Below are 21,843 nucleotides of genomic sequence, written 5' to 3' on the forward strand. Positions count from 1 at the left end.
AGATATGAGTAAGTTTTTAGAAAGAGAAACATATTTTTACAGAAATTACTGTATTTTGTCATTTTGTAATCTAAAATTCACAGGAATTAGAATTAGAAAATAAGCTAGACATTAATGAATTCATATATCCCCAAAAGAACAGAAAACAGGAACTTAAACACATGTACATGCATGTTCAGAGCAGCACTATTCACAATAGCTAAAAGGTGTAAGCCAAATATCCACCAGTGGATGGATGGATAAACAAAATGTGGTATATACATGACATGGAATATTATTCAGCAAGGAAAAGAGTGAAGTACTGATATATGCTACAATGTGGATGAATCTCAAACTGTTATGAGTTATAATCCTCTGCTTTCTCTCCTATAAAGTATCCAGTGGGCATCACTCCACTACCTGATGAAGATGAACTATTTTATATGTTAAAGTACCTAAAGCCTTGAAGGTACTCCATGAATATTGGCTTCTTCCCCCACATCTCAGAAATTCTATGCTTATTGTGAAGGATTAGAGTATATTATGTATTGTTATGTCAGACAGGGCCCAACCAGAGAAACAGAATCCACTACTCCATTTGAGCAGAGGGGACTGACTACAGGAACTGATTATGTAAGTAACGGAAAAGATGGCAAAGCAACCAGAGGACAGTGAGACAACCCAGAGACTGGCAAGAGCAAGAAACCACTCCCACACTGGGGCACCTGGCTGGTCAGTTGGTAGAGCATGAGACTCTTGATCTCAGCGTTGTGAGTCTGAGCCCCATGTTGGGTGTAGAGATTACTTATAAAGAAGTAAAGATGTTACAGGTGCCCAGATTTAGAGAATCTTACCAATAAAGGGTTTTCCCCTTTGCTGACTAAGACCAGGATCAGGATTAGGGTGAGACAATTAAAGGGTCAACAGTGCAAAACTGAAAGGAGCACACTCAGTTGTGCAAGTGCACAACCCTCAGTAAGCTCCTCCTCAAATTTTGTCCTATAGGTTCATCACTCATCTTACCTGAGTCCCAGCCTGGTTTTTCTCTAATCTATGCAGACTCCTTAAATTCCACTAAAATATTGCTATTAGCTGGACACTGTTTTACTGATTTATAGATATTAATTCATGAAGTCCTCTTAATAAGCTTATGAGGAAGAAAATATCATTATCTTCATTTACAGGTGAAGAAACTGAGGCACAGAGAACTTAAATAACTTGAGCAAGTTCTTGGAAGGTGGTTGAACTAGGATATGAATTTAGTTCTAGAAAGTGTACACCTTTAAAAAGAAAAAAAAAATTATTTAAGTAAACTCTACACCCTATGTGGGGCTCACACTCACAACCCAGAGATTAGGAGTTTCATGTTCCACATGGACTGAGCCAGCCAGCCACCCCTATACTATTTGACTCTACCATATATTTTATGCTGTTATCTCAAACAAAATTTCACATCTTTCCACACAAATTGGACATACTCCTCACATTTCTTATTTTTATCAGTGTTTCTACTTCTTTCACAGTTGTCCATTATCTTAGGGAGATCTTGAACCCTTACCTCCTAATTTCTCTCCAACCATTGCTTAGTCATTCAATGACATATTTTGGGTGTCCATTCATCAATGCACCAGGATGATAGTTGTGAACAGGACAAAATAACTTGTGCAGATTACAGCCCCTTTCCTTAAGAAAGACAGACAGGGTGCCTGGGTGGCTCAGTGGGTTAAGCCTCTGCCTTCAGCTCAGGTCATGATCTCAGGATCCTGGGATCGAGGCCCGCATCAGGCTCTCTGCTCAGCGGGGAGCCTGCTTCTCCCTCTCTCTGCCTGCCTGCCTCTCTGCCTACTTGTGATCTCTCTCTCTGTTTCAAATAAATAAATAAAATCTTTAAAAAAAAAAGAAAGACAGACAGACAGTGGAAGGTCTCTCTGAAGAGGTGACATCTGAGGGGAGAGAGAGGCTTGTACAATCAGAAGTTAGTCATGAAAATCTGGGGGAAAAGAGCATTCCAGGCAGAATAAAAATCAAGCACAGTCTCTGAGACGAGAATGAGCTTGGCGTGTTTGAGAAAGAAAAACAAAGTTTGGATAGAGAGAGAATATATAAGCCACAGAAGTAGAAAGAGGCCAGATTGTATAGATCAGGATAAAGGGTTTAGATTTTACTCTGGATGTAAAGGGAAGCTACTAGAAGGTTCCCAGCAGGACAATGTATGAAGAACAGACTATAGCAGGGAGTAGATGACACTGGTAGTCTCCCCCACCAAATTCTTTTTATCAGGCAAGTGCACCGAAACTCTAGCTGCTATGAGTCACAGCCTCTTAATACCTCACAACTGCATCCTTCTTTTTGAGAACTGCCCTTGGCTAAAAGGAACCAGCCACTTAGCAAGAAAATTCCTGTGAGGTGATGGTCCCTTACTTCCTACCTAGGGGTCCAGCCCACAGCTAATGACTGGCTGACTGGGGGACATAATGGTCAGTCCCCTGGCCTTAAGGAGGGGCAACTCTGTGGTATGCTTCCCACTCTAAATTGAGGCTAGACTTCAGCTGAACACATGGTCCAAACTCTTCCTCTGTTCTGTTGCTTCCCTCACTAAGTCCCTCATACAAAAACCCCCATCTCAGGCTCTGCTTCTAGGGAACCTGATCCAAGACAGAGTCAAAGAAGAGAAACCTAACTCTTGGCTATCTTTCTTCTGAGTACTAAAAGCATTATTAAAAAACATTATCCTTTCCATTCCCAGCCAAAACCTCTTGTCCATTTCCCTCTCAGTCTCCTATCATCTATAAGAGCTTCCTAATTGTATTTTATTTTCCACCATTATATCTGACATCCTAATACTCCAATTATAGCTTAATTTTCCCAAAACATCAATTTTATCATTGCCTGAAGGGGAAGTTCTTGGAACTAACTTCTGAAGTTTCCATTAGTCCATCACCCAGTCTGTCAGGTAGTGAGCAAATACTTATTGAATCCATCTTATGTGTCAGACCCTGTGCAAGGAATATGAAAAAGACCCATTCTGTTGCTTAAATTTATGTTTAACAGAAGAGTTTACTGACAATCTGACACTCTCCAAACTTACATGTCTTTATCTTGTCCTAGTTTAAAGCACTTTTTAACCTAAGCCAATCTCTTCGTTATCCATTGAGAATCCCAAAGGCATTTTTAAGTCCATTCTTCACTCACCCAGACTCAAGTCCTTCTCAAGAACCAGTTTAAGATCTTCCTTTAGTGCTCCAGCCCACAACAACCTGTCTGTGCTCTGTCTGTGCTCTGAATCCTTAGAGCACATGCAGTCTATACCATTTACCCATATATTCATTCATTCAGTAATGTTTGAGAACATACCACATTTCAGGTCCTATCTTATATATTAAGGAAAGAACAGAAATGATCTGGAATTATGTAAATATTTTATAAACATAGATTCTATTTCTCTTCCGTACTTAACCCCATAGAAGGTAGGAATCAAGTATTATTACTTTGCTCCAGAGTGTATATAAGTTCACTGCACATAGTATAATTACTAGATGTTAATTCTTCCTGTGCATTTATTTAAATGTTCAACTGATAAAATTTAATTTTATGTCACTTTATATAACATACCAGTTATACAAAATAAACTTTATTGCCTGTGTATAGCTATACCTACCATTTTTATTCTCTACATCCCCATTATGAACTTAAATATGACTGATATACCACCTTGATGCTCATTGATGACCACATGGTAGAGAATTTCTTCAAGAAAAGAAGAAACCTTCCAAGAAGAGCTGGTTTGCAAATGAAGGTCTAGCGGTGGTGTACACTAGAATAAACTCCAAGTATATTTAAGGGAAATGCTACATATTCCTTAAGACTAATTTGGGGTTGCGGGGGTCATCTCTCTTAAAAACTCTTTTCTAGCTTGGACACCCTTCCCTTCTGCTCTTTGTGAAGATGTCCACCACTGACACTTCCCCCTGTGTTACCATCATCACTGTCTGCTTACCTAAGTGAATACACAATTCTTACCTAGTGCATGGAGCAGGTGCTCAGTAAGTGCTGTATGAATTAATGAATAAGCCTACCTCTTACTCCAATATAACTTATTCTGATAAAAGAAATATATTCATAATTCTATTATCTGCTAACATCTAAGGACAATTTACTCACTTAAAAAATACTCTAAAATAAAAAGAGATCATATTTGTGAAGTTTCAAATCAGTTTTTTGAAAGAACTCTTGATGAGTCTAGAAAAAACACATAATATAGTAAATTTTAAAATAAATTTTAAAATATCACTTAACTTATCTTAACTCTTACTAACTCTGTAATCTTGGGGAAAAAAATCAGTCAGCCTCATTTGCCTTAGTTTTCTTTCTTTTTTAAAAATATTATATTTATCTTTTTAAAGATTTTATTTATTTGTTTGACAGAGAGATCACAAGTAGGCAGAGAGGCAGGCAGAGAGAGAGGGGGAAGCAGGCTCCCCACTGAGCAGAGAGTCCAATGCAGGGCTTGATCCCAGAACCCTGAGATCATGACCCAAGTGGAAGGCAGAGGCTTAACCCACTGAACCACTCAGGTGCCCCTGCTTTAGTTTTCATATCTGAGAAATGGGAACAGTAATACTAATTCCCTTATTTGTTGTATGGATGGAAAGACTTTCTACAGATAAAACATTCATGTGTAAATATGAAACACAGTAAATAGTGACATTATTATCCTCATGATTTTCAACAAGAACTTAGCAACGTGTTAAGAACTTTATATACATTAACTCATTTTATCTTCACAACCTTGGGAGGTAAGTAACATTATCATCTCCATTTTATAGATGAGGAAAATGAGATCTAGAGAAATTAAGCCACTTGATCTCTATCATCCTTCCATTAAGTGGATCAGAAATCAGACAACCCAGGCTGAACAATTCCAGAGTCTGCTATCTTAATCATGACACTGTAAAAAGTGATAAATTTAAATTTATTTTACTAATTTAAAATGACTGGACTTCCCATACTCTACCATACTCCAGTCTTAGCACCATCTAAAAAGCAGCTGCCCTCAGTACCTAAAATTTGGTAAAGTGTCCTTATGAAAATGTTTACAGATCTTCATGTCTGTGGTCAATCAGAACAGTCCAAATAAGGTTTTTCAACCTTGGCAAGTAACGACATTTCTTTGTTCTTTGTTGTGAGGGCTGTCTTGTGCCTTATGGAATGTTTGGTAGCATCCTTGGCCTCTGCCCATTGGATGCCCATAGCACCTTCCCAGTCAGGATAACTATAAATGTCTCCAGACATTACCAAATGTTTTCCAGGGGTCAAAATTACCTCCAGTTGAGAACCACTGCAATAAAAGATTTTGAGATAATCCCCCTCAGCAGAGACACAGGGAGTTGTGAATAACCCATTAGCAAACACCATGCTCTTTTCTGACTCTAAACTTTGACCATGCCTTTTCACCTCCTTCTTTGGTGGGCTCTCTCTCTTTCTCCTCAACGGAATGCCACGTCCTCAGGAAGCTTTCTTTGATCTATCTTTCCTTCAGGCTTTGCAACTCCATCTTGGGCCCTCATCTTATTAAGCATCCCTATTTTTGTATATGTGTCCTTGTTAGACCTTGAGTATTTCAAGGGCAGGGAATATGTTTTTATTTGTGTGCCTCTAGTATCTAGCACACTGTAAACAAGTGGTGCTTGTTAGATATTTAACAAAATAATAAAAGTTGATCATACATCTTTAACGTAAGCATTTAATCCCTGATGCATAGCCAGCACCTTAAATAGGGTTTATCACATAGTAAATGTTCAATAAATATTTGTAGAATATTTGTCAGTCATACAAGAGCATGACTATTACTTCATTAGATAGATATTAAATAATATTTTAATTAGATAGATATAAACTTGACTTATGTTTTCTTTGTATTTTGGAAAAAATTACATTTTTATATTCATGATTAATTAGGTTTTTCATTACCATATCCTCACTGAATTTACTCAGAAACCAAAATACTTATCATGAAAGACAGCGCAGGGTAGGAAGAAGCAAAAAAGTCATAGGCTTAGGGCCTTACAATGTACTGGCTTCAGAATTGTAAAACCCTGGGGTTGAAAGAAACTAAAAATTCTTTATTCTAACCACGTGCTTCATTTACTCAATTATTCATTCAATAAACATGCACTGAGAGCCTATTACATGATCCCTGCCTGCACAGAGGGGACCTCAGAGAGTTCTCAGTCTGTTCGGGAAGACTATAAAGGAAACAAACACAAAATATGGCAGGTGACTGGCCAGAGAAGTCCACAAGGTATTGGAGGAATAGGGAGTAGGGATACCTGCCACAGTTTATGGCAGCAAGGCTTCCTGGGGGAAAAACATAAGGTAGGACTTAAAGGACACACAGAGTGGGGAAAAGAGTGAGAATATGTTCCAGATAGAGGAAATGATGTAGAATTATGCAACAATAAGATAGACTATTGGAACAAGACTAAACACACAGTGGCCAGAGATGGAGAAAGGAAGGTGGGAAGTAGTCAGATTAGAGTCTGTGCACAATGTTTAGAATACCGACACTTCCTACAGCAGACCATTCCAACTTTCAGACAGGTGAGACTATTGGAAAAATCTTCCTTAAATGTAAGGCACAATCTACTTCTCTATGAAACAAAGCTATTGGGATAGTAAGGAAAAGGACAGCTCTAAAGCAGCATGTCTCAAAGTGTGGGCCATGGGAACAGCTAGAGAACCAGGGAATCCTCATATTTAGCAATAGGGTGATTCTTCTCTCTATCACAGCTCAGACCATATGTCTTTACATGAAGAAATGTGGTGAGGGCTGACAGTCACGGTAAGCATTATTATATTTAAAAAAAAAAAAAAAAAACTAAACTCCAGGGGCGCCTGGGTGGCTCAGTGGGTTAAGCGTCTGCCTTCGCCTCAGGTCATGCTCTCAGGGTCCTGGGATCGAGCCCCGCATCGGGCTCTCTGCTCGGCGGGGAGCCTGCTTCCCCGCCCTCTCTCTGCTACTAGTAATTTCTCTCTCTGTCACATAAGTAAATAAAATCTTTAAAAAAATTAATTCTATCCCCAATGTGGGGCTCAAACTCATGACTCCAAGATCAAGTCACATGCTCTACTGACTGAGCCAGCCAGGAGCTCCAGAAAAACAGAATCTTGACTCTTCCATTCCAGCATGGAGAATCTGAAGATGCTCAGCAATGTCCTAAGTTTTAGCTAGTGAGGAAGAGGTTTAAGCAAGGCTGGGAGTGGGTAGAAAGAGAAGTACTCAAATGGTAAGGGAACAGCTGGGTAAGTGGGGGCAGGGAACCAGGATGAGTGTTAAAACAAAAAAAACTTAGTATCATCTAAACCCACTTTGGGCTTCTCAGAAAGCTGCTTCTCAGAAAACATATTAGCCATAGCTAGCAAAAGCTTTCTATACTTCTCTTTTGCTAACTTTCTCATCTCAAAACCCTGGTATCCCTCCCAGGGCTGAGGCTATCTACCTTTGTAAGAATTAAAAAATAGCCTCTCCACCTAACCCCCATGGTGGAACTGGAAAAAAGTCTATGGAGTCTAGCTCCATAGTCCTTCAGCTGTGCATAGCAGTGAGCAGTGGCCCTGAACCTTCCCAAAGGTTACACCATCTCCTCTTTCTTACTTCCTTAATTTCAATAACAGTTAACAAGCACTGACTATATGCAAGGTACTATGAGAACTACAAAGAGAAGTATTAAATGAAAGAAGAGTGTACTCCTCCTCCCCCCACCACTACCACCACCAACAGAATGATTGAGGGGAGATAATGGGCAAGAATGGGCCTTCCTGAGAGGATGTAGGAGGGCTGAAAATCTCAGATCTACAAGTTCCTGGGAGAATCTTTTATCCCAGCACTCCACTTCTGACCATTGTCCGGTCTCAGACAAGCATTAGCATAACCATTAGCCTCTCTGCAAGGTAATTATTCTTGGGCTGGCTTACTCTGGCCCCCTGCCAAACAGGAACATTCACAAATCTACATATGAATTTAGGGTAGGGGATTTTTAATATACTCTTCCTAAACATCCACTCACTGTTTATAGCTGAGCCTCTTGCTCCAATGAGGTCTATTTCTACCCCTCCTGGCAGCTACCTCCTTGAAATATGGATGGTTCATCATGGTACCTATTTCATTTGGTCTTTTGTTCACCCACTGAATGCATTTACTGAGCATCTATTAAGTGCCAGACCCTGTACCAGAAAATGATGGTGAATAAGGAAGCCAAGTTTTCTGCCCTAAGCTGACTTGGTCTAGAGGGAACAAGAGACATTTATTTGATGAGTAATTACAAATCTGATGATTACCAAAAGGGATAAGGAGAATGCAATGGGAGCTTTTCCTTAATAGTGGGAGCTTCCCCAGAGAGTAGGACCAAATATAATGCCTATCATAGATGGTCTCAACATCAGGATCCTTGGAGTTACGCTTTGAAGAGTTCTTGAATATCTACCTTGTTGGCAGTACAAGTCAAGTCTCAGTGCCTACACACCCAACTGCCAAAAAAGGGGTCATAGTCTCACCTCATCTTCTCCTTTATTTTTTTTTAATTAAAGATTTTATTTATTTATTTGACAGACAGAGATCACAAGTAGGCAGAGAGGCAGGCAGAGAAAGAGGGGGAAGCAGGCTCCCCGCAGAGCAGAGAGCTGGATGCAGGGTTCCATCCCAGGACCCCAGGAGCTGAAGGCAGAGGCTTTAACCCACTGAGGCACCCAGGCCCCCCTCATCTTCTCCTTTAAATTTGCTAGCCACACCTACTGCATTCCAAAGCAATCACAATCAGACCTGTTCCTGTCTTCCTCTCTTCAAGTGCTTCTCTCTAGTAAGTTAAGAAACCACCAAGACAGCAGTGGAGGTCGCACTCCAGTGAAGTTCTAAGGCTTAGTATAACTTTCCAAGGTCCAAAAGAACATATCCCACATACTCAGAAATTGCCAAGTCCCCTTGACTATTCATAAGTTTACTCTCTTGCAGCACTTAGAAAACGTTATGCCCCAATCGTAGATTATATTTTATTTTGAAGAATCCACATCTTATTTTCATGGTTTTGTTTATAACTTAATCATGAAAAAGTTAAAGCACTTTCTATCCTATTTCTATGTTAGAAGGTCTACCTATAATACCATTACATTTTCTCAGTCTACTTCAAAAAGGCCAATGCCTGTCATAAAATTAAATAAATCTGGGTGCTCCCACGTTGTAATTTTCCCTTTTGCATGTGCCAGGCAAAAGAATACTACCTTCTGTTACCAAAATAAAAGCAGCACATTTGCAATTTCAAACACATGAGCTTATTAAAAACCTTATTTTTTTTTTAAAATCAGTCTCTTGTAGTTGGGCAATAAACTTGAAAATAGTTTAATGCTCTGATTGTCAAGTAGGTATAGATAATGACATTAAATATGAACAAGCAAATCACTTCACGGGTACAAATGCTCTGACAGTAAGAAAACATACTGCTATACTCAATTATATCATCTCTTCAAAATACAATTGCTTCTATGTTTGGTAAATAGAATAATCCAGGTCACTCACATTCCTGTGTTCAACTGAGTTTCTAGTCCCTCCCTTTTCTCTAAATACTTGTGTTGTTTCTGCATGTTCTTAAGTGTCATCATGTATTGCTATAGGCATAATGGCTATATTTAACTAATAATGACAGTGGTTGTCATTAGATTTTAACTCAGTAACACTAGTCTGACATATCATTTGAAGTATGTCTTCAATTTAAATTTGATTAAAATTACAAACATCTCATCTATTGTGCCAGTCAAAATGTTGTCACCCTTTCCCTGAACTTTTCTATGAACTTTCCTGAAATAAGTTATGGCAGCTTAAAGTGAAGGCTAGCCTTGGGTCATAAACATATTTTAAAATATGACTCTTGGAATAGAGCAGAGCAAGGCCACTTGGGGCTCCTTTGAAAAAAGGACTTGACTTTGAATTACACCCTGAACAAATTCTCAAGGCAAAAAGCACAATATTGTGAGAGTTCAAAGGCTCCAACTCAGATTCCCATATCATGCTATGTATACCAGTGCTCAGCAGGGATTTTAATTTGGTTGTGGGCATTTTAAGATTGCAGACCTAGCAAATACCTTTGGTAGTAAAATCAGGGACTTGTGACAACCTGCATGAAAAGCTGGTAGAAATGTGCCTAGCAAGAGATAGAGCAGAAGAAGGAAAATAAACAAAGATTACGTGGAAATACAATGTTTTAGATACCTACTATATATGTTCGGCTTTTACATACATCATTTTATATACTCATAACTCTGTGAGGTATCTACTATTGGGTTCAATTTATTAATAAGAAAACTGAGACTTAGAGAGGTTAAGTGACTTGCCCAGGCTCACGCTGCACTTGCTTCCCTGGCAATAATGAAGATAGCAGAGAGAAATGCTGCACTCCTCCCTCCCCAGAATATCTACCTAGATATTCTGGGGAGGGAGGAGTGCACACAAGATTTTGATTAATAATAGGCTTGGGATTTTAATAGCAATTAGAATCTTAGTTATGGGGGCACCTGGGTGGCTCAGTGGGTTAAAGCCCCTGTTTCGGCTCAGGTCATGATCCCAGGGTTCTGGGATCGAGCCCCACATCGGGCTCTCTGCTCAGTGGGAAGCCTGCTTCCCTTCTTCTCTCTCTACCTGCCTCTCTGCCTACTTGTGATCTCTGTCTGTCAAATAAATAAATAAAATCTGTAAAAAAAAAAAATTAAAAAAAAAAGAATCCTAGTGATGTTTAAGCTATTCTCAGTGTTCTGTTCAGTCTAGACATTTGTAGACATTTAGTTTTCAAAAAATTTATCTTTTTTAAGAAACAAAGACAATATCCAATAATCCTTTTAGATATTATTACCTCAGTTTTACAGGTAAGGTCATTGAAGCATGACCAATCTACTCCTGGTCATATAAAAGGAACTAGAATCTTACAAGATCATCTGTCTTCAAGTCTAGTGTTCTTGCCACTAAATAATAATGAATTTCTCAAGTCTTTTGTAGTAGATGTCTGAAAGCTTCAAAAACTAATGGTCTAAAAGGTAAACCCCTGAAAGAGCACCTGCCAAAAAGGTTTGATTTAGAGTTTACTACAAATGCCTGTTTCATTCGACAGATTATCTCCTTTTGTTTCCATGACACTATTTGTTATGATACCACCCTTCTGATTTCCTTTATAATACCACTGTCAATAAATACCTTATTTACTTCTTTATATAGTCATTGTCTTTGCTCCTTCTACCTCACTAAGCTCCATTATACCTCTCTCTTGTTCATGCCATAACCTTAAGATTGGAGCAATGCCTGTCACACTGTAGGGATTCAATAAATATTATGATTAAATGAATGAAGAGTCTTTCTTTAATTATTCCTCTGCCTTCTTTTAGATGGAGAACTATATATTTTTTTAACCTCACACATACTCTCTCAGCTCTAACCAGGGTGATATTCTCTCTGTCCACTTTTACCCATTTAGCAAACAACTCGAGGTGATAAAGACAGTATCTATAACCCTTCTGAGTTAATATTGTATGAGAATTAAAATTTATCTGGTTTCTTGGCAGCTATGACAAAAAAGCCTTACCCAAACTCCCTAAGGTCAGATATAATTCCATAAATAGAATTTTTGGATTCAAAAGTGTTAAATACAGTGCATATATCATTTTTTTTTAAGATTTTATTTATTTATTTGACAGACAGAGATCACAAGTAGGCAGAGAGGCAGGCAGAGAGAGAGAGAAGGAAGCAGGCAGCCAGCTGAGCAGAGAGCCGGATGCTGGGCTCGATCCCAGGATCCTGAGATCATGACCTGAGCTGAAGGCAGAGGCTTAACCCACTGAGCCACCCAGGTACCCCTACAGTGCATATATCCTAATAGTGCATAGATTATATATTAAGTAATGCATCCAGCAAGGTTTAGGATTGTAGCCCATCATCAAACATAGTATTTTTCAATAAAATAATCGATGAGTTATACTAAATAAGATTCTCCTACCAAATGAGTTATGAAAAAATTGTTTTATCTTCTGCAATATTGAATTTTGGAATTGTATATAAGAGATTTTGGAGTTGAGGCACTAACTTAGGAATTCTGAGCGGTAAATATAATACACTTAAAGCACAGAACTCAGGCATGATATGCACAAAGAACTCAAATTATCAGGGAAGTTATAGGTTTGCAGGCCCCTTCACTAAACAAAGTATAGCCTTTATATATATATATATATATATATATATATATATATATATATATATGCAATTCAGCAATTCATGAATATGTCAAGGATTTAGATGATTCTCAATGATTTGATCATTTATACCATAAAAAGATGCTGCCACATGCCGCTTCACATGCTCTTGATTTCCCTATTAGCTAAGGACAGTTTTTGGAAGGTCCATCTCTTGCAACATTATTTAAATCTACATCTGTTTATATAGTAAAGATATTCTACATACTTACTTACAGGTTTTAAACATTTGCAATAGAGAAATAAATAAAATACATGCCTAAGTTTTACCCCCACTTGTAAAAGTAGGTAAAAGAATGGCACTGGGATGCATGAATGGCTCAGTCATTTAAACACCCAACTCTTGATTCCAGCTCAGGTCATGAGCTCAGGGTTGAGAGACTGAGACCTGCACTGGGCTCCATGCTGAGCATGGAACCTACTTGGGATCTCTCCTTTTCCCTCTGCCTGTCCTCCCACCCCCACCCCAAAGAATCACATGCCATCTCAGAAGAAATTGAGTTTTTATCCTCTATCTAATGTCATATTCTTGTTTTTGAATATATGCAGCTAAGTCAGAAATAAAATGGCCTGACAAATACTCTTGCCTAATACAAATACTATTCAAACAATATGATAATAAGGAATTTGGGAAATCCCACCCTAACTCCTGTAGCAGTTGCTCAAATTAAGTAGTGCTCACCCCATAGGTGATCATCACAAAGCCCAGTGTTAGCTTTAGTGGACTAAAGCAGTCCTTGGTTTAGTCAGAATTATAGCATTGAGATCTAGCAGCAAGAATAGCTAGGTATGATTTGAGTTGGGTAGTGAGTTATTTCTTGAAACTTGTGCTTTTAACACAACCATTTAAAAATCAACAAATGCAGGAGACACATAATGGAACAAAATATAATGCATGAATCCAGGTTCATTAAACTAATGCATTTTTTGAAAAACAAAATATGACAGAACGTTTCATTATTGACGCAGATAGGAGAAAAAGTGTTATGCTGCTATTTAGAATGTGTCTTGTGTGTCGTGGAATTGAAATATTTCCAAATCATCAATAATTAAAATGATGAGAATCCATCATTTCACTGACATTTACTTCTACATGAAAAGATGGCCTATTTTAAATGTGCTCACACATATTCTTGTCAATCACAAGCTGTCACAGCAAATTATTTCATTTTGTAGATCACATGGCAGTTAACAGAAAATCTCTAGGTTTAAATTTAGATCTTAGGTGTAGTATCAAGAACACTTTTCATGGATTTTTTTTTTCTTTCTGTGACTACATCTTTGCAATTCAGTGTATTAAAGATGTAAAATCTTATTCATAGTACTCAGTTTCACTTCTGGTTAACAAAACTCAGGACTGAAATGAATCACTGTAAACGATAGCTCTAAAAGCCAAACAGTAGAATAGAATATACAGAAAAGAATGAAAATATAAAACTAAAGAAAATTTTAAACTGTCAGAACTCCATACAATGGAATTTGGACCTAATAAGTTAGGTCCAAACAGTTTTTTCCTCTCATCTTCTTTAAGACATTTAAGCAATTGCCGGGCATATCTTATGCTAGGTTGGCACTGCTTACATTTTCTAGCAACTATAGAGGAGTTACCCTTTTACAAACCCCATGAATCTGATGTAGGAATTTTCATGGTGCCACCATTAAAGAAGATTCAGGAAATGATGAATAAAACCAAAAGTGCATGCCCAAGGATCAGAAAACTTTTTAAATGCTTCTTTAAACAATTCATTAACTATATCATCAAAATTCTAGCAGAATCATTAATAGATTTCAGAATCTTCACCATTATTATATAACCTAATCAGACAGTTGATCTTCATCAACAGTCCTTATAAAAAAGATTCTATTTTTACCATACATAATCTTCTGCTCAGGCATTTAACTTCAAAATGTAAGACTTATTCTAATACTGCATTTCAACAGGGAATGCTTCCTGTCAGTCTTGACCTTGGCTTGACCTCTATAAGAAAGCTTTGTGTTTCGAGGTATGTGATGAATAGCTCTCCGGCTTTCTATTAAATCTGGTGGCACTGACTGTCAACAGTGGTACTCAAAAGGGGTAGTAAGGTAGCTAAAAATCAGAAATGTTCCTTAGGACTTTTTCTATCCTAGTAAATCTGGGAATAGTTCTGAGGCAATTTTCATTATCTGCATTGCTTTTCCAAAGAATAAGAAAACCATGAAATATGAAAATATAATTGCCAAAATATGCATAGACTTCTTTGGCCCTCCTGTAGCAGAAATAATGTAAATTTTCCTTTGGAGGACCCATTTGACTTACATTGTTGAATAGGGTTCTCAGTTTTAAGGATTTATAACTTATTTACTCAGTTTACACTCCTTAAAGACCAGGACTTCTATCCCTAAGCCAGGACTGCATACATAAGAAAATACTTATTGGTTTACATTTAGATCAAATTGAATTAAACCGAATTTAGTATCAGAGATGAAAGAATAATGATAAATAATGATAAAAAAGAAGTCAGCCCCTTTTTTTTATCTCTCTCTCTGAACTGGCCTAGTACCTGGCACATAGTAGGCTCTCAATGAATGTTTGCTGAATGAATGAAAATCTTTATATTAAAGTAATGACCAATTACTGACTCTAATGCCTGTTGCTTAATTGCATATAAAATATTCATGTTCATGTAGAAAGATAAAATAGTAACACCCAATTCTGCCAGCTGTTTTCCCTTTATTGACCTTTAGAATGCCTCCTTACTCTAAATTTATCTGCCATCTTCAAAGCTATTCATACATGTCTTATTTTTAAGGTACACTCATAGTAAATTGGCAAATTATTAATTATCCATAATACACATATAAGAAAGGTAATTTTAACCTGATTTGAAAAAGTCCATGTGAATGTGGGATATATATATATATGAAATCTCCCCACACTTCTCTCAAAATATTTAATTCAAGTTACAGACTGTACTATGTATAGATAATACTTATTTACATTTATATTCTTAAGGTTCTGGAAGAAACCAAATATCACTCTTTAGGCTTATAGGTTTATCTTTGAGCTTAATTTAGACAAGTGGCTTTTTCCCTATTATACTTATCCTAGGTCTTTTTAATGGATATGTGATATGCTAGTCTGTGTCCAAGCTTACCTACAATTTCTTTTCTCAAAAGACAAGGCACATCTGCCACCTGCTCTACTCTGTGTCCCAGCAACAACTGTCGAGCAGCATAAAGATTGATTATCAGTCAAAAACCATTGCACAACACCAGATTTTGGTGGATTAAGCTTGCTGATCCAGCAAGAGATGGTGTGAAATTTTCAGGAGTGTGTGCCAACATTTTGGTGCTAAAAGAACAGCAGTGCATGTCACAGTGAAACACAGCCAAAGATATGCAGACAAAGCAGAGAAGTTTTTTGTTCTGGACTTGGCTTTAGGAAGAGTAAAAGAGAAAACAGAAAGTAGGAGGAAATTAGTTTGTACATTTAAAAATCATCTACCACGCTAGTCATGTGTGTAACACTGTTATTTTAAGCATACATGTCCAGGAAAATTTCTAAGAAGTTAACTATAAATAATTTTTATACATCTCTTCTATAATACCATTATCGTATGAAAGGCAAGTATTTCTTATTAATAAAAGTAATCAAGGATCTTAAGGAAACACCCATTAAATATACATTTAAAAAAATAAAATAGTCACAGAAACCTTTACCCACAAAGACGCATGCTTTTACAGAAGATGATTTATATAAATGATCCAATGAACACAAAATAAAAGCAGCCATAGTTTAAAGTTAAATCAAGATTTGAAAAATATATGGGTCTATTTTCTTGCACACGTAATTTTTAGTGAGTATTGTAGCAACAAGTTTCTTTACCTTGAACCAAATTACCTTGAACTTTCTACTAAATTCAGGAAATTATTTCCTGATGATCAAGTATTTTCAGAGAGATAGAAATCCTACTATCGTCTTATATAATAACATTAATAGAGGAAGAATTTTCATCACCTCATCTGTAATGAACTCCAGAATTACTTTTCTTCCACTTATGCAATTACTGCCTAGACTTGTCCTTGGTTCACTAGCTTTGTAGCAGTTGCAGAAAGAAAATACTTCTAATAAGGTATTAAAAGTATAGGGGAATATAGCAGTTAGAGACACTGAATTTGTATGCCAAAGTTCTTATGTCATTTAAATGTCATTACCATATATAGCACTTAATAACAGACTATGGTAGGACATGCGTGTAAGAATATTCCTAGATAGTATTTTCATTTCTTTCTTAAAATGCATTATTTCCCACTGAAAAAGGAAAAATATTTGTTTTATTTTAGAAAATCACATATCTGAAATGTTAGAAACAATGGACTTTTAAAAACAGAACTTACCAGCAAATATATCTAAAATACATGTTATATTTTGTGCATATATTATATATACATATAAATATAAATTACATATGTATATACACACATTGCAAGATTTAAAAAGTCAAGCTGCTGCATTTACCTTACGAAAAATTTTGTTAGGAAAATTGCATATATACATAAGAATTATGTGTTCATTCTGACCACATTTTCATAGTCATGTTAATGCTCTCTGAAAAAAGACCAAGAGTGTAAATGAATAAATGCTACTTGAAACTTTGAAGTATTTTCTGAGAGAATAAATCTAATGAATTATGTCTGTTGGGTGTCACAGAAACTAAACAGTAAATTCAATAATCTCCGATTTAATTTATTATATTTTCACCATTTAACCTCCTGCAGGCTCCCTAATGTCTATTCAGATCTATATTAAATTAAGCACCAATGCTAATGAAGGGCAATAAACGTGGCTGTCAGTGGATTTTTCTTTCATTAAGCACATTATCCTCTTACTGAGCTGCAAATGCGTAAACATTAGTTTTGTTAAACCATGCAAAAAAGACAGGATGAAAATCATTTTTTAATTGCACCCCTTAAGCAATTTACTGTGGGTGGGGGTAGGGTATTTTTTTTCTTTTTTACCTTTAATTTTTTTGAATGGATCTAAAAAGGGCTCTCCTGTTGAAACATAAACGTCGGCTTCATGGGGTATATCTTCAGGTTTGAGGGCTTCAGTGCCGTCTGCCAAGAACACTCGTCGTGCGGCCATGTTCAGATTCAGTTTTTTTGTGCACTCCTCCAGCAACTAGAAGACAGCAAGCAAGAGGTAAGAGAAAGTGATTTAGCACAAAGAAAGCAACACATTGCCATGAAACAAAAGGTGGTAACAGTGAAAACAGACACCCATTGAGTCACTGGCCAAGTTAAGTAACTCAAGTAACTCCACCAATATTTTTTCTAGCACTTGAAAATATAAAATAAAAGGTAAATCACAGCACTGAGACAAACTAATGGCTGTCTAATTTTAGTCCTTATTCTGTCAGTTTAACAACTCCACAAGATACAAAGCTATTGTATCTGTTTAAGTCAACATACCATTTACATATCAATAAAAAAGAAAGGAATAAAATACCTGTGAGATCTATGTATATATAAGCAATTTACAGATTCATTACTGAAAAGAAAATTTTAACAATAAATATCATCTTTTTCATTTCTTAAATTATAAAAAGAGTAAGGGAAGAAATAAAGCACTGAAAACTTTTGAACACTATTTACCAAGGTGATGGTTGGTACTGTAACTTTGGTAAAGACTGTTCTAGATCCATTTTTGTAAGCTGTTACTGTAATCACTTCAGGATGAAGTTTGCGTCTTTGAGACAATCTATGCCAATTCTGGGCTGGCTGAAATTTTAAAGAAGAGAACTCTGCAACTCTGAAGGAAAAACCCCCCACAAAATTGGTACATGTTAATTAGTAAAAACATTTAAATAAATATTATCCTAGACATTTTTTATAGAAATCAACCCTAATGATTGTTCTCAAGTATTCCTTGAAAAAACTTTTTATAGGCTAAGATTGTCCATATCTACTTAAATATTTTTAGAAATTTAACCCAGGATAAGTCTGCTAAAACTGTTCATGTAAAACACCTATCTGGCAATAAATAAATGATTTTTATCAATTAACTTATAAAACACAACACTCATATAGAAAAAATTATATGTATACATGCTGTGTTCCTGTTAGAAAACAAAAAACAGTAAGATAGTCCTAACAGCATGAAATAGTAAATGGCTAAGATCTTCCCTTAAGTTTTCATGTTTATCAAAGTTCTTTGATTTTTTAAAAAGATTTGAAATTCAAATACTTTCTTACTCTAAATTTCTTATTCTAAAGTTAGTTGTAACTGCTTTCATCTCAAATTTGTTTGCAGATAGAAAGGGAGGATTTCTAAGTTTTGTCTTCATTCAGAATCACTTTCAACTCTTATTATTTTCTCAACAAAAGTAGCACATGGCAAATGACTAGCATGTCGTATTTTTTATTTCAGAGTTCTCTAACTAAATCTGTTAATTCTTAATGCCACAGAAACAAAGTAAACATTTTGAAATAAAAACTTTAGGTAAATTAAAATCACAATATACCCGCCTAATCAAACATATGAAAATAATGGGAATATCAGTCTCTTGGTTTGATTTTTGTGTTTGCCAACATTTTCTTCTATCCATTAATTCTCAGGTTAACAGCTTATGATAACAATCTTGATGTGAAAATATATACACAAACTGGTTTTATGAGTTTATTTCAATTTGATTTTATTGCAAAATACTGATCAAACACCAAAGTATGCATTTCTATTTTAAACAAATATCTGGTAAACAGATATTTTTTATAGCCTAGCCTGATTCTCCTTCAAGTATTTTTTTCTGAGTTTCATATTATCCACATTGAAGTGTACTTCATGTTTTCCACAAGTGCAGTTAGCAACATTCTACTCAGGTGCAGTTAGCAACATTCTACTCAGGTGCTTTCGAAGAAAAAAATAAACAAAACAAAAACAGAAACAAAACCCTAGAGATGTGTTACATTTTAATGTCTAAAATAGTCAACTGAATCATTATAAATTCTGCTCAAAGGAAAAAGCTTCAGCAGTCGGTTAAAAGAACAGAGAACAGCTTTGATTACCTCAGTTGACCCACTGGAGCACTGACAGGTCTGTTTCTCTTGGATGCTGATATAAAACAAGAATTGTTTTTACTGTTTGATTTGTAGCGATATGGGTCTGATATTTCATCATGGCTATGATCTGATGCTGTTTGATGTGTGGAGCAATCTTGAAGTCCTGACCCTTCTGATACTGCCGCTGAATGTAAAAGTCTGTTGGGGCCAAACTGAGGCTGCAAATAATCTTCAGTAGTTTTAATAACTGCTTTTGCCTGGGATGACATAAACTCTCTGAAAGAAACAATCCATGGAAGAATACAGTGAATTGATTTGTAATTACTTGTTAACTACCCCATAATTGCTTGTGTGCTATGTTCTAGACAAAATACTACACACTTGGTCATTATTTTGTTAAATCCTTACAACATCCCTGGAAAGTGGGCACTATTTGTATCCCCATTTTACAGATTTAAGAAACTGTGGTTCAGAGACGCCAATTAACTTGACAAAGCTAACATAATTAGGAAGCTGACAGGGTGGGAAACTGAACCTAAGTCTATACTAAAATAAAGCCCACATTCATAACCATTAAATTGAATTGCTTTACTCTATTCAAGAAGAAAGCTTGTATGATGCTTGAAACAATGCAACTAAAATTTTTAAATTCTCAGATTTCATTTATTAAAAACTAGCACTCTGCTTAGTACTAGGAAATATTAAAGTTAAAGAGATGTGGCTTCTACCCTCAAGAAACTTGCAAACTATTCCCTTATAAAGAGAGAATATATGCTAAGTAAGCTACTTAGAACTATGGGTTTGTATTAACTATAAATGTAAAATGAATTCCTTGAAGGCAAACTTACATTGTCTGGAATAAAGTTGATAAAGGCTTCATAGCAGACTGGGATTAGGGTGACCAACTCATCCTCGTTTGCTCAGGGCTGCCCTGGCTTTGGCCCTGAAAGGCACACACCCCTAGAACTCCCTCAGTCCCTCAGTCTCACACAAATTAGGGAATGGCTGATCACCCTAGCTGGTAGTTAAGCTGGAGGAACAGCATTTAGATGAACTATGATGTTTGGACAGGGGACCATAGGACCTGTGACAATATCTAAATCTATGTAAATGCCAAATTAGGAAGATGGAATATATAGAGAATTTGCTGGTATGATAAAATGAAACAAGCTTTAACATAGTTAAATTTTTATTTAACATATTAAATAACATATTAAATTTAATATTTAACATATTAAAGAATATTGAACTGTGTGATGATTAGGCATAGAGGATAGCAAGCTTCCATGTATTATTTCAGTATTCCATGTATTTGTTATTTGTATTTTTATACAAATAAAATCTGCTTCTATCCAATTTGCTGGTTCCTCAACAGTTCTTATACATAATGTAATATAATCCCACCCAACCGTGCAATTATAAAATAGCATATGCTTGGTGTGGAAAGCTTGGCATAGATAGCCCTCCTCCAAACTTTTCAGATCCACCAATGTCATCATAGTCACAATTATTTCTTCTGGTCTGTCCTCTCTACATTCACAAATGTGTAAACTGGCTGATTATTTCTTCTGAAAGAATGGAAGAAGGTCAATGGCCACAGGAACAATTGGTGTAGGTGTGTGGATGAGAGTTGACACAGTGGATCAGTAAAGCTGAAACACTAGGATCCAAGCAGTTGTGTTTGTTGTTATCACGTTTCTATCCAAGTCTGTCTAGAACTGACCACAGCTCTAAGGAAAGGAGTGGTCTTCCCTTCACTCTGAGGATCTAACCAGGTTCAGAACTTTGGCAAACAGCCTTTTGAATTAATTGTTGGACTTTAGCTCTGGCAGTGGTGAGACCTCCCTTTGGGCCACCTGGGCTACCTCAGATTTTGACACCAGCAGTCACGTCTCAGTGCTAGTGTAGTGTTTCTGCTGCGAAAGCAATGGAACCGCAAACGGCCACCAAGCTCAACTTAGGGGAAGAGCAGTAAACAGGCAGGAGGAAAGATTTGCAGATCTCATAAACAGTTCCCAGTGCCCGTAAAGAGTCACTTGGAAAGCAAATTCTCATGTAAAGAAAGAAAAGGAATTCTCTACATAATGCAGAATGGTGTCCTTTTTTAAAGATTTTATTATTTTTTTTTTAATTTTTAAAATTTTTTTTAAAAGATTTTATTTATTTATTTGAGAGAGAGAAACCACAAGTAAGCAGAGAGGCAGGCAGAGAGAGAGGAGGAAGCAGGCTCCCTGCTGAGCAGAAAGCCCGATGTGGGGCTCGAACCCAGGACCTGGGATCCTGACCTGAGCCGAAGGCAGCGGCTTAACCCACTGAGCCACCCAGGCGCCCCTAATTTTTAAATTTTTTAAAAGATTTATTTGAGAGAGAGAGAGCACAAGCAGGAGTAGGGGTAGAGAGAGAAGACGACTCCCCTGGAGCAGGTAGTCCAACTTAGGGCTTGATCCTAGGACCCCTGAGATCACGATCTGAGCTGAAGGCAGATGCTTAACTTACTGAGCCACCCACGGGCCACAATTTTATTTTTCTAAAGTAATCGCT

At 36.7% G+C, this 21,843-nt stretch overlaps 1 protein-coding gene across 1 annotated transcript in view; it reads right to left on the reverse strand.

Annotated features, from left to right (window-relative positions):
• The window catches only part of DCDC1 (doublecortin domain containing 1), a 433,096-nt gene that overhangs the window by 380,119 nt on the left and 31,134 nt on the right, over positions 1 to 21,843 (reverse strand). Inside the window, 3 exon segments of the mRNA XM_047690790.1 lie at positions 17,263 to 17,425; positions 17,899 to 18,055; positions 19,309 to 19,578. Coding sequence (XP_047546746.1) covers positions 17,263 to 17,425; positions 17,899 to 18,055; positions 19,309 to 19,578 — 590 coding nt within the window.

Source organism: Lutra lutra, chromosome 10 (genome assembly GCF_902655055.1).
Source record: "Lutra lutra chromosome 10, mLutLut1.2, whole genome shotgun sequence".
In the NCBI taxonomy this organism is placed as follows: domain Eukaryota; kingdom Metazoa; phylum Chordata; class Mammalia; order Carnivora; family Mustelidae; genus Lutra; species Lutra lutra.